Source organism: Poecilia reticulata, chromosome 8 (assembly GCF_904066995.2).
Source record: "Poecilia reticulata chromosome 8, P_reticulata-male-v2, whole genome shotgun sequence".
Classification (NCBI taxonomy): Eukaryota; Metazoa; Chordata; class Actinopteri; order Cyprinodontiformes; family Poeciliidae; genus Poecilia; species Poecilia reticulata.
The window spans coordinates 17,317,302-17,331,207 of NC_088837.1; the positions used below are offsets into that span (position 1 = coordinate 17,317,302).

Sequence of the window (13,906 nt, forward strand, 5' to 3'; positions counted from 1 at the left end):
TTCTGTATGTGTCCCATGCAGGCAATGAAGTCTTAGATTTTAAGTGGCACAGATTCAACATTTAAACGTTTTTTTATCCAAGATGCAACAACTGCTTTACCTCTTAACCATGACCTCATTAGCTCTTCTTGGGTTCACTACGCACAACTTATTTTTCCACCAGGTACAACGGACATAAATAAATACAGTGCTAGATGACATGTTTCACCACATGATGTTGTTTTAATTTTCTTTTTAAAAACGCCTTTTGTAAGTCAGCAATCCTAAATAAGACAACACAAACTTAACACAGTGGCACCTTCTCACTATATTTGGTGTTATAATGTGGGTGGGTCCTACTGTGACACAGAGATACACTTCCTCTTCCCCTCATGGTGAAAACATTAGCCAACCTCCACTCTAGCAGAGGAAGATCTTTTTAGAGATTTAACGGTAGCAAGGTCAGAGCTGTGCGCTGATCATTTTCTGCTACTGTACTCCTGCGCATACAAGGTCTGGATCAACTTTTCAGCCATTGCAACGGCTCTTTTTTTTTTTCCTTTTCTAAGTGACATATAGTTGAATGAATGCAGGTGCAATGATGTGTGAGTGTATCTAGGGTCTAGCTGGTACGTGGAAAGTGAGGAGAAATGGAAGAAGGAGTGTTGAACAAGGATTCTTCTCAAACTCCAGGTGAGAATCCAACCTTTGGGGAGATGTGTGTGTTAGTGATCTCTTGCTTTTTGAATGTTACAGTTTAAAAAAAAAAAAAAAGGTTTTATTAAATCCCATATTTTTTTTAATCCATTTGTTTCATTATAGTACATTCATCACTGTAGTAAATTACCTTGCACTGGCAAATTTGGTTTTGTTTGCTGACAATGCAATGGCGCCATAATGAGACAGAGTTTGCATGTGGGTGCATGCACATGTTGCATGCACAGTGGGCCTAAATGTGCCTGCTAGTGTGTTAGTGGTGCTTTGAGGCATCCTGCGTGTCATTGAAGGGTTTGTAAACTTCCTGAACTCTTCCTTCATTTTTGACAGGGTTAGGGTCTTTTGTCTCCTTTTTTTTCAGCTGAACTTTCAATTTTAATAGAACAGTATCTTCTCACTATAATCCAAAATGATTTAAACTGGCGGACCAGTGTGCAGATTTACAGAAATAAAAATAAAAAAATTCAGTTCAGAAATAACCCCAGATGTAATGATGCTAAAATTGTCTAAGCCGTTATAAAAAAAAATAAAAAATTCTTGCGCATAATCAACAAACACAAGCTGGTTTCGGTCAGGTTTTTTTGACAGTTTGATTTTTGAACTTTGCTGAAATATCTTTCTTACTCTCAGTTCTCATTCTGCCATGAAACGCTACTGGTGTGAAAAACAGGGACTCATTGCATTATGGGACGTGACACAAATTGTGAGCAGGATGTGGTTGACCAAGATGGAGGCGCCTCAGAGGGAGGGAGATTTCTTTCACTTATTTGCTGCATCTGTTGTAATTTGTTGGGGCAAAACCTAAGAAGATGAGACAGCAGTTGAATAGCATATGCACAAAAGTTTGAGCGTTCGTTTTACAAATGGCACAGTTTTTATCTGCATCATATATCTAGCTCACATTCGACCGAAAGATCTGGTTTTCTCTGAAATGTCCAGGAAATGCTGTCAGATGGTCTAAAAGAGGATCTTAGTTTGATCTTTTTTTTAATTCAGTAAATATTCTTGATATGCATGTTGGTCTCCATGTAGGATTCCTTGTGTTTGTCGACCATTCTTCACACAGTCTGTCCTACATTTATAACTGTAGATAAATAAAGAAAAAGAGTTTATATGGGTTATACACTACAAGATGTTTGACGTTTTGATCTAACTTGATCTAACTTCTGTGTTCATTATGACATGCAAACATGTCTTGAGAAAGATTTAGTTTGATCTTCTGTGACATAAAAAAGAAAACCGTTTCATCACATCTTCAACAGGTTGTTTTTTATTTCCTATTTCAGAGTTGAGGAAGGTGCCTCATAAGTCTGAAACCAAGCGATACAGTGAGATCTTCAGGGATTTTGATAATCTTGATCTCTCCTTCATCTCCTCGTAAGTAGATATTTAACCGTTGAACCGGCTATTTGTGTTTAACAGAAACAGATCTAATAGAAATAAATTGAGTGTTCAATATGTACATATTTTTCCATATTTATTTACATGTATAGCGTTTTAGTTAGCCATTCCTGGTTTCAATCCTTCTTATGTTGTTTTATTTTTGTTTTTTAACATTGTTTATTTCCTTTTAACTCTTCCTCCAGTTTCTTTTTAACGTCTGTTCAGCTGGGAACACAACAGTTTGACCTCAGTCACATGAAATAAGTCTACATTTTGTTCAAATTGTTTTTTGTTTTTCTTTTTTCTTGGGATTTGGTTCCTCTAGTATAGGGATGTCAAACGCTAAGCTTCAAGGTCTGTGCTGCAACTATTAGACTTTCCACTGGTCCAGAACACATGAATCATATGACTGAATTAGCTTTTCGGTGCAATAACTTCTCCAGCTAATAGCCTCATTATTTGATTCAGCTATGTGACATCAGTGACACATCTAAAATTGGCAGGACAGTGGCCCTCCACACCTGGAGTTTGACACCTGTGCTCAAACTCCAAGCACAGGAGTTTGAGCATTCTTAAAAGAATGTCTCTACATTTCCTTTGACCGATAAAGATGCTAACACTAGCTAATGTATAAATGAGAATTCGGAATATGAAATAACAAGAATACATAAAATGAGAGTAAGGTATGCAGTTTTACTTGCATTTTGAATTAAACACAGCTCATATGCCTTGCAGTTTTGAGGTATTTGCATATTTGATTCTTTTGAATGACATTGTTCTCCCGTGTTCAGAGAAGATCTGCTAATAGACAGCGACTGCCAATTCATCTCTGAATCCATCTCTGGAGAAGGTGCAGAGATCACAGAGCAAAATGACGAACATGTAAGATTTTTTTTTTCCCCCCTACAACTAAAAAACCGTGAATCTCTATTATATGATGTTAAGGTTCAGTTCTTGATCTGTTAATAAATTTGCTGATTTTGTTAACTAGGTAACATTAATATGTTTTTATTTTATGATCGATGTAACACAGAGCCATCATTGCTGGCTGTAGATGTGTTTTGACAGAGTAAGCTTCTCCTTCTTCTTTGGTGTAAGTTTTGTTGTTGTTTTTTTTACTTCACAGGTTGGTGCTGAGGCAGGTGAAGGCGACGGATGCCTAAGAGGTATGACGGCTTCCTAATGCCAAGTCAGATAATAAACAAGAAAAGAGGGCTAGTGAACAACAAACTGACCCTGTTCTGTGTGTCAGCGTCAGGTCTGGCTTTTATAAACTGTGATGAGCAGGTTTCCTGTACAACAACATCAATTAGGACATGGTTTCAGGGTGAAAGGTCACTAGCTTAATTGCCTTGTCACCTTAACATACACCATCATCTGACTGATTTCTGTCAGTCTCTGAGGAGAAACTTCAGCTGCTGCTAGCAACACATATTCTATTTTAGTGTTGGTTACATCCTTACTCCTAGCTGTAAGTTACAGTTAACCTGTTGTAACAAGATTAGGATAAAGCGAGAGGATTTAAGCAAGGCACAGATGCTCCAAATTTATTACACACGAGAAGGAGAGTTAGACTGAATAAAGACAAGTTGTCAGAGTTACGTGGTTTGAGTGAAAGAAATACAAACTAAGTAAATAGAGACCGTGCCTGTATGCTTCCATAATAAACCCAATGAAAAGATTTTGTCTTCAGACAGAAGACTATTCAAATTATAAGGCATTTTGTAGATGACATAAGTAATTTGCAGTTGCATCCAAACGTATTTCTAATCTGACAGATTCAGATTTACCGACATGTTTCTTCTGTCATGGGTGAAGTTTTAACATGTTGGATAGGCCCAACAAAGTCCTGACTTGAATCTAAGAGAATCTGTGACAGGAGCTAAAGATTAGGGTGATAGCAAAGAGGCCTTCCAAATGTACTTTGGATGACTTGGAGCTAAATAAAAACAAAATAAATCTTCAACATACTCATGAAAAAATGTCAAAAAGCTGATCAGCAGTTTGATTGCTGTAATACCAGAAAAGAAAACCCACTGATTATTAAGAAAAATCTAAATATTATTTGCTTTTTTTACCACTAAAGTGCAAATGAAAATAAATTAATGTTTTTCAGATACATATAAATGTAAATCTGCCTGGAGTATGAGTAACTTTGGGCTTAACTGCCCAGAGACAAAAAAGAAAAAAGTCAAACTTAATCTTGTTACTTCAACAGCTCCTCCCCCACCCTGTCTTATCCCAGAAGCTCAATCAACACTCCAGGAGGTAAATCTTACTCAGTGCGACTGTAAGGTCTTTCACTCAGAAATCTGGACTAACCAGGATAATCCTCAACCTAAGCGCCAGAGGCTGTAGTCATTTAGCAGCACAGAATTACACATGGACCGATTTCTTAAAAGAAGCATTTCCTATTCTCAAAAATTGACAGGAATTTCAATATCGTCAATTCTATCATATCACCTGGCTACACTTTTTTCTTCACTTTGGATTACTTTTTGACTCTGCTAGAGAACAGGACAGGGGGAAAAAAATCCCCCTGGTGGATTTTTTTTTTTTTTTTTTGCATGCTACAATTGGATTTGTTGTCCACGTCAAAACACAGGATAATGAAATCTACATGTCTGAGTGAGGAACTACTGAGATAAGTTACGGCACTCCCTCTGGGGACTTTTGCTTAACGGCAGTGCTGTAATGGGATAAGTTGTTGGAGGAACTGCAGGTTTTAAGCTAGAAAGTCGCAACGCTTTATTTTCATTGTGCTGAGTTTGAATGCAGAGAAAAGGAAGAGATTGACTGGACGGTTTTGGTGGAGAGCTTTTTGGAGAGCATGTGATTGTCACACATACATCATCCAGTCAGAGGCTAAATGAGTCAGAGAGGAAGAAGTCACAGAGGTTGGCAAACAAACAGCCTTTCAACCAGACCACAGTAGAGCTGAGACATGATAGCGTCTCTTAGTGCCTACCAGCTCTGTCATGTTGTTCTGCTCTCACCAAGTGGCTCAGATCTCAAAGGCTGACCAGCAGTGAACAGGTGTAAGGGGGAGGGGCTGTGCAGAGAGAGGAACACAGGAGAGGAGGGAAGTTATTTAGCTAGAGCTGTTCGCCTGTGGTTGATGTAAGCCCTCCCCTATGACATACATCCCTATTTTCTTGGCCAGCTACCTATATGATACAGGAACTGCGTTGGCATGTTTACATTCTGCTGAAAATACCTGGAAGCGACAACTTATCCTGAGGAGCAGCAATGTCTTTCCAGATGCAATCGATTATTCCTGTACTTGGTTTGTGTTGCTTTTTAAAGCCTTGTTTGGTTTTTCATTAGTTTAGTCTTGTCTGATTTGGAGTGGAGTCTTTGGGCTGATGCCGTAGGCTAGATTGATGCTTCTCTGCGGCTGCTGGTAGATCAGGTCCTGCAGGAAGGAGAAGCTTTTGGGTGTAGCCCAGCGGACCCAGTGTTATCTCTGGATTCATCCTCAAGTGTACAGACCCCACAGTGATGCTGATGTACTCCCTCACAGCCCAGGAAGCAGACTTGGCCCTCTTTCGCTGTGAGGATGGCGTGGAGACGGCACTGCAGTACGCCAAGATGTGGTGCCGCTATGCCAAGGACCTCCTTGCCTGGATGGAGAAGAGAATCAGCCTGGGTGAGTTCATGAAAAAACCTGAAACAAGGAGGCAGCAGAGTAACATGCAAATGATTTCACTGTCCTGCGGTGTATTTAAATCTAACAGGTAAGAAAAGGCTGAAATGCAACAGTTGTTTACAAAATGCAAATCGAAACACCAAACAGGAAGTAGTTTGGGAAAATGACAGTTGCTTTTTGGGTTTAGGTTTAGTGCATTTCGCTTGTTTGGTGGATTTCTGTGTTTCACAAGTAAAGTATAACTTTGATCTCTAAGTGATACGTACATAGTCGCACATGCGGTATTTAAGCAGGGGGAAAAAAAGATCACATTTTGCAACAATGTGCCTTCTGAGCCTGCCTGATCATTTGCCGTCTCCCCGTCGAACAACATACACAGAGAAAGGATTAAAGATTAGCAAGTAAGAGGAGGGTACTCAAGAAGAGGGGGCTCATTCAGAACACACAGACACTGATTACCCTCAGACCAGCCTGAACAGGTGCAGTGTCCAGAAAGGGATATAAAGATTACAAGTCTAGAGGAAGTGATCAAAAAACAGGGTTGCCCACAAAAGCTGTCTGAGGCAGTCTAGTGCAACTGCATGTAATGCTGGGTGGAGCTCAGCCAAAACCACTGCTTACACAGTATGTAGTAACACTGTGAGATGTTTCCCAACAGTAATAGTATTTTAAAATAAGGACTTAGTTACAAATAAAACTAATAGGGACAAAAACATGAACGAATTGCTAGTTATTGCATTACAATAATGCCTTGTACATGACTATGTAATATGTATAAGTTATGGGTTTCATTTTGAGTCATTGGTTGGCCACTGACTTTTTATGTGACGAGATCTTAGTAGTTTCCTAAGGTTTCTGTCCCCTCAATGTGCAGCAACGGCTTGCATGTCAGACTAATAGACGAGCAGATTATGCAGTCTTCACAGCACTTTATATAAGTATACTGTCTGTGGAGTTTTATTAAGTCCTTCAACCCAATGTTCTCAAATAAATTATTTTAAAAGTGCAAAGCTTGGGTGGGGGCATCTCACTATGTGCGTGGGTGTTTGAGTTCTTCAGAAACTGATCACAGAGGCTGAGAACGGGGTGATCAAATCTTAGATACTCTAGTCTTCAGCACTGGTGCGCCACAAGATTGTGTTTTCACTCCTTACCTTAACTCTGAGTTCACACTTCACCCCTCACTCATTCATACCACAAACACCTTTATGAAGTTTGCTAATGGTGCTGCCATGTTGGGACTGATTCATGACAGCAAAGAGACAGCTTAGAGAGAACGGATAATGAACAGTACAGGTACCAGCGGCGTTCCCGTAACGACCTGGACCTGAACACCGAAATAATTCAGATAAGATCATTAGAACATACCGAGAACCTTAATTTCTATGCATGGTTTTATTAGCTAATTGTAAACATTTTATTTCATAGTTTTATTGTTTTATAAAAGATGCAGTTTTATTTTCCTGCATTATATTTATTTCGTCAATATCACCTGGCCATTTTCATTGACAGAGCAAGAATTTGCAAAAAATGTGATGAAGGCAGCAGAAGGAGCGAAAGTCAGCGTGACGCAACAGGTACGCCTTTGCTAACTAATAAAACCAAGGTTCATTTTATGACCATAATGTTCTTCAATTTAATACTGTTCCTCAAATTTAAGCTTGTGTCGTTTGACCTTTTAACCATACCCTATCAGCTGTAGTAAAACCATATTAACATTTTTTTTTCTGACTGTGCAGGAAATGATGCCACTACAGTATATCTACACCATGACTTTGGAACAAGATATAAAGAATAGTTTGACCTCTAGAAGGACTTCAGAAATCCTGCAAAACCGGTGTTACCAGGTAGAGATGCCAGCATGTAAACTGTAACAAAAAGTCTGAGTTTCAATGAACCATCTTTAGATTTTAGAAAGTGTTTGATGTGAACTTTGTTTTTGTTACAAAGGCTTTGGCTGACAAGAGGACTGAGATCGATAAGTGGCGGAGAGAGTTTAAAGATCAGTGGGCAAGGGCGCAAAGGAAGATGGTGAGTGAAATGCACTGTATATTTATAGCTGTGGTGGCGTTCTGCTTATCGTCGCACACATTTAGTCAAACTCAAAACACTGTTACTAAAGAGGTGGGTGGATATGACCTAGTTGGTATTTTTACAAGGCACATTTGTGCACAATAAAGTGGTAACTGTCTTATATTTGTGGAGTCTCTCTATGTTATCCTGTTCAGTAATCCCTATATTCTGAGTGCACACCAATGTGTCTCATGCATGTTTGGATATTTTTTCGTAAATCCAGCAGAAGGTGACAATTCAACTTGTATTGTGCATTGCTTCCTAGGACAGTAGCTAAAAAATAAATTCTAAATATGTTTTTCTTCTACTTATTCTGCTGTGCATCTCTGTTTCTTGTTTTCAGAGTGATGCAGTCACGGCTCTCAAAAAGGCCAAGCATCAATACTTCCAACGCTGTGATGAGCTGGAAAAGGCAAAGGCGAGCTCAGCGAAAGCGGTGGATGACACAGTTGGAGTAAAAACACTCGACAAGAGAAGGAAGTCCAAGGATGAAGCGCAGTCAAAAGTTTGTTAACATAAAGTTTAATAACACAAATTTAATACATTTCTCTGAAAAAAAACACTTATTTGTTATGTGTTTATTTGTTAAGGTTTGATAGATATTATAATAATTACTCTGTCATTAAGCTTGTAGCAAGTAGTTTCAGATATTTTTTTATAAATGTTTGCTTCAGTTTTCCATGAAGTTCTTATATTTTTGAGGGAACAGAAAAGCTGTAATTTATTTATGTTAAATCTACATAAATTTAACTTCAGTACAGCGTTTTGCTCTTACAAAAAAGAAACAGATTTTTGAGCTTTGATGTTAATTTTGGGTTTCTTCCAGGTATTAGAGGCAGAACTTCTCTACAGACAGTGTGTGACTGACGCCAAGTTAACCCAAGATGAATTAGTGAAGTCCAAAGAAAGAACCATTACTCACATCCGCAAGCTCATCTGTCAGGGAGACAATTTGCTCAAGGAGGTTGGTATAGAGAAAAAAATATCTTTTTTTTTTCTCCTTTCAGCTTGTGTCCAAACAATCTGTAAATAAATTATTGCAGATCTTACTGTTAATCTTGCCTCAATGTACTCTTCTAAAAAGTATTACTATAGCAGTGATTATGGTGGACAAGATCCCTGCTTGAACCTCACAGCGTCTCTTTGCCTCAGGTCACAGTCAATATGTTCTACTACCAGCGGCAGCAAACAGAGTCCGTGCCTCTTGGGTATCAAAACCTTGAGTTGACTTGCAGGAATGTGGAGCCTGGCGAACCCTATCTGCTTTACATCCTCAGCAGGCGACGGCCTGAGCAAACTCTCCAAACCTTCAGCTTTCAAGACTACACTCCTCAGGGTAAAAGGTAGAGACTGAAAGTTTTGTTGTTGGTGGTGGTGGAACTGCAGCAGAAAGACAATGTTTTACATGTATTTGTGCTCCTTTTTCTACTTTGCTCATCATCAAATGACTTTTTTTTTTTTCATTTGAAAGCAACAGAAGAAAACCCAGCAACATTCTCAGCCCTCTGCAGGACTCGGTACCCACAATAGAGGATAGTCCTTATAAGCGATCCACTGATGGCAGTAAGGGCTCAAAAAATTATGTCATGACCATTTTTGAAACTCTTCTTCTTAACTTACATTTTGATGCATTTTAGGGAGAACGGGGCACAGTGACAGTGAGAGTATTGGAGGCAGTTTGGAATCCCTCTCAAGCCCTGGTAAAAGCAGACCCTCGTTTGATCTTGTAATTAAAAACTTGCATAAAAATGTAAACTTTGCATTTTGCATTTTTCATGTTTTTTTTTTTTTTTGCTTTTTGTTTAAGCTCATAGAAGACTGCCCAAAACAGGATCTACTTTGACAGTGTCATCGGACGACCTGGAAGTATCAGACATGGTGTCAGAATCAGGTCGGTTTTCTCACCTCACACTTTCAGATCATTTGATGTTAAAGCGTTGATGTTAAACCTCACAAAATGTGTCTCCTTTCTATGTTCACAGACTATGCTGATGGCCAGTCTGTGAAAACACGAATGTTTTCTCGAGCTGCTCTGACACATCGGCTCAGAAAAATGAAGAGCAAGATGGCTAAATGCAAACAGTGTGATAACTACATTGTTGTCAGTGGGGTTGAATGTGAGGAGGTATGAAGTCATGTTTGAGAGATAAACTGTAATGATACAGACTAAAATGGGCAAAAGAGGAAAGTGCTGTAAAATAAAAATAGTAATACTTGTTCTCCTCCTACACCTCAGTGTGGGCTGGCTTTCCACAGAAAGTGCATGGAAGTGTGTCAGCTAGAGTGTGAGCAGAAGAAGGGCACCGTATTTGGAGTGGACCTCTCTGTGATTTTACAAGACAGGCCAGATGAGGTGCCATTTGTTGTTCGATGCTGCACAAATGAGATTGAAAGTCGTGCTCTTTCAATTCAGGTATTAATTTACCATCTTCAAAAAGGTTGACCTAGAAGGTGTAGCTTCTTGAATCCGAACTGTTGTCTAATAACTGCTGTCTGCCGTTGTTTCTGAGGGGGTGTATCGTGTGAGTGGATCCAAACCTCGTATTCAGAAGCTCTGCCAGACATTTGAGACACAAAAGGACCAGGTTGACCTCTCTGATCACTCGCCACATGACATCACATCTATCCTAAAGCACTTCTTCAAGGAGGTACTTCTAGAAGTTCTAATGAAATTATGTATAATTTATTGTTTGCTTTAAAAACAGAGTTGTCTAAAAGAGCATTAATAGTCAGCAGCAACTTGCTCTCTTCTGAATAAATCATTGCACTACAATACTTTCTAGCTTCCAGAGCCTCTGTTAACCTTTGACCTGTACAATGAATTCATCGGGTTGGGAAAGACCATTCAGCATCTGAGTGAAAAGGAAACCTCACCAGAGCCCAACGAGATACTGGACATTATTCACAAACTACAAAAGCTACTGAAGAAGCTCCCTTCACATTACTACTCAACTTTGCAGTACCTTATTTCTCATCTGCAAAGGTAAGCATGACACACTTTTAGGTTCACTTAACCTAACTCTTGTCCCTTTGTTTTTCTGTGTAGCTGTGCTTACATTTGTCATTGTTTTTGCCTCCCCAGAGTTTCAGAGAACTACGACAACAAGATGTCACCTAGCAATCTAGGTATTGTGTTTGGACCGACGTTATTGCGCCCTCTAGTGTCTACGGACATGTCGATGATTGCCCTTCTGGAGACGAGCTACCAGTCGATGCTTGTGGAGTTCCTCATTGCACATCACGACAGGATTTTTGGCATGGAGCAGAGCACGAACACCCCCCCTCCGCCAGCCCCCACAGCGCCTCTCCCAGAAACCCCACCCAGAGCTTCCTGTCCCCTGGATGGAGTCGATGCAGACTTGGAACTTGACACTTCCTCCAAAGAGCGTCCACAGTCCCTAGAGGTAAGTACCTTGGTCTTAAGTGTATGTCCCATGGCATACACTTTGCACTTCTTTTACTTAGCCTTAGCACATTAACCTTTTGCTAATTTCTTTAAGATTAGAAAGCTGCTCAGCTGCTGTATTTCTGCTTAAAGCTCTGCTTTGTGTGTTCTGTCAGCCTTTAGTTCTTGAATGTTTCCAACTGCTTAAAAAATAACTACTGTGAATGGATCAAAGAAATAACTCAAAAACTAATGGAAGAGGGAGAATAATAACATTTAGAACAAGAGCTCAAAATTACTGTACCCAACGTAGCGATCGCCCCACTACCCCATCTATCCCAGACTGAAGTAGAGTAGGATTAGAAGCGACCAGTAAACGCTCCCAGAAATCCACCTCAACTTGTATCATTCCAACAGAGCCGAGTTATCAAGAGAGACTCGAGCGAGGGTTATATATCTGACAAGTCTTCATCCAATGAGGCAGTGGACCAGCTCGGCCCTGAAGCCAGTGAGAGCGCAGGTAGGCAGATGTGGGGTTCAAGCAGATGTACCTGAACAAACATACAGAAATGATATACATTTTTGTTGATTCCTGTTGCCTGTAGACAGCATGTTTTAATTAGGTTGGTCTCAAAATGCATGTATCAAGCCAACACGTTGCTATTGACGGCAAAGTAAGAGTAGGTTTATTGCCACTTGATGCTGTGGGTGTCGACTGCCACAAGTTCTGTTGTCATTTCTTGTTTCAGCTCATTTCCTCTAGTTATTTTTAGGACTCACACTTCCCTTTGATGATAAGTGGTAAACTAAAGCAGATATACATTTACATTTCTTAATCATTTATATTAATCCACCAGTTTAATATATAATCACATTTCAATCATTGGTAATCATTGATTACCAATGATTAACATTAGAAATAATTTGTGTGTCTTTTAAAAATAACAGCAAAATAAGGGAACTTGTCTTTGTTGCTGCACAGGAAGCTCATGGTATTCTTTGCTGCTTACTTTTCTGTTGCTTTGCTTCTTTGTTTGGTTTCAATTACAATAACCTCTTATATTTCAAGTCACAACTGACCAAGAGCATACAGCTGCATAGGCTGTAGATCTCAAATCAATAACATACATGTTTTTATTTCTTTTTTTTTCAGTTTCAAATTGAGAAATAAGATAAATGTGATTCTTTCTACAATATAGTTCAGACAAGGCAAGGTTTTCTTAATTTGTCTAACAAACATGCAAGATAAATAACCAGTAACCTCTGCTAGGACTGACGTAATTTTGCAAATTACACATTTATGTTCTTTCCTCACCCTAGTCCTGGCTATGAAAGCAACATCAAGCAATCCTCGAGGCAAAGCTGCAGAAAAATCTTCCTCGGATTCAGGCACACAACCACATTATCGTTTTACTAGACAGCCTGTGAAGCATCACCGGTTTCAAAACGTAGGAACCCGATTCTCTAACCCAGACTGTGCAACGAAACAGCCAGCGACTCCCAAAAGGGTAAATTATCGTAGTGCAAACAACAGCCGCAGCTCCTCTCCAGACCCTGGATCGCAGAGATTTCTGCAAAACTTAGAGGGCCACTGTGATATCATCCAGCAACCCCACCGGGTCACCACTACAGCAGAGGGTACGGTCAACGTTCCACTGAGTCCCCGAGAGGTTGTGCAGTACATGCTGGGAGTGGATTCCACGGTAACATCACCAGGAGCTGCATTATCATCCAGTACAACAGAGAGGCCCACTCAAGACACGACAAGATGGAGTCGAGCTGATCACAATGTAAATTTGAACAGTGCTGGACAGAACCGCATTCACCATCCGTGTCCGAGGACCAGCTCTGCTGAGCACAGCCTGACCTCGCCAGCCCAGAAGATCCTGTCTAGTTTGAAGCTGAGACGCAGCCACTCAGAGAAGGAGGAGCAGCTCTTTGTTTGAGGGAAGGTGACATTTTTAGACAACATAACAATTTACATACACTGAAGAACTGCGATTATTTTACACTGTGTGTAAAAAAAGACAACAAAAAAAAACAACAGTGACTAAAACAGTAAAAAGTGACTACATCCATGTAGTATTTTTTTTATATCATCTTCTACTGTATTTTATTCACTTTGATTTCCCCTACGTTAGCATGTTTGAATTGTTAAAAAAAAAAAAGCTAAGCTTTTAGAAAAGTTGATGATTACAAACTCGCCTGAAATAAATTATTGGTGATGCTTAGTCAGAGACAGTACCTTTAAATCTTCTTCTTTAACTGTCAACCTTTCAGCAGAAAAATGCAACAACCAGGAAGTACAGAAACATATTTGTTTTGTTTTGTTTTTTGTTTTTTTTTTCATTTTAAGTATTCAGTATTTGAATGTAACATGCAGGTGCTTGCAATTAAAAAAATACAAATCAGCACGAAAGCATCATGTTTTGTCATGTGAAGATTGTAAATGTTTGGTTTTCTATTTGTTTTCTATTCAGTTTTTTAGTCTCCAGAGTAATAATGTACGTAACTAAACATAGCTTTTATCAATAGTGTCATATTTGTAATTATTATTATTGTCCCTGTTTTGGTTTATGATCAATGCACCTTTCTTCTTTAGACACAAGAGGGCGATAGTTCGGTGCAGGACAAAACCATGTTTTTAAAAAAATAACAGTAAGAGCAATAAAACATTTTACCATTTGTATTCCGTGGTTTCATTTGTTTTTTTATTTTTT

General features: G+C 39.3%; 1 protein-coding gene across 6 annotated transcripts; it reads left to right on the forward strand.

Moving 5' to 3' along the window:
• Positions 1 to 45: 45 nt before the first annotated feature.
• On the forward strand, positions 46 to 13,875 carry gmip (GEM interacting protein). Of its 6 annotated transcripts, XM_008416056.3 has the most exons (22): positions 46 to 672; positions 1,983 to 2,073; positions 2,871 to 2,961; positions 3,206 to 3,245; positions 5,603 to 5,728; positions 7,241 to 7,305; positions 7,468 to 7,575; positions 7,679 to 7,759; positions 8,145 to 8,306; positions 8,628 to 8,765; positions 8,954 to 9,144; positions 9,273 to 9,364; positions 9,439 to 9,501; positions 9,609 to 9,692; positions 9,784 to 9,926; positions 10,038 to 10,214; positions 10,312 to 10,449; positions 10,585 to 10,784; positions 10,884 to 11,205; positions 11,604 to 11,706; positions 12,340 to 12,395; positions 12,507 to 12,597. In XM_008416056.3, exons 1-21 carry the CDS (start codon positions 630 to 632, stop codon positions 12,348 to 12,350), a joined length of 2,469 nt encoding a protein of 822 aa, XP_008414278.2. In that variant the 5' UTR covers positions 46 to 629; the 3' UTR covers positions 12,351 to 12,395; positions 12,507 to 12,597. The 6 variants fall into 6 exon arrangements, with proteins under 6 accessions (XP_008414278.2, XP_008414274.2, XP_008414276.2 ...); XM_008416052.3 differs by lacking the exon at positions 12,340 to 12,395 and having other exon boundaries at positions 12,507 to 13,875; XM_008416054.3 differs by lacking the exon at positions 12,340 to 12,395 and having other exon boundaries at positions 9,279 to 9,364; positions 12,507 to 13,875.
• The last annotated feature ends 31 nt before the right edge of the window (positions 13,876 to 13,906 follow it).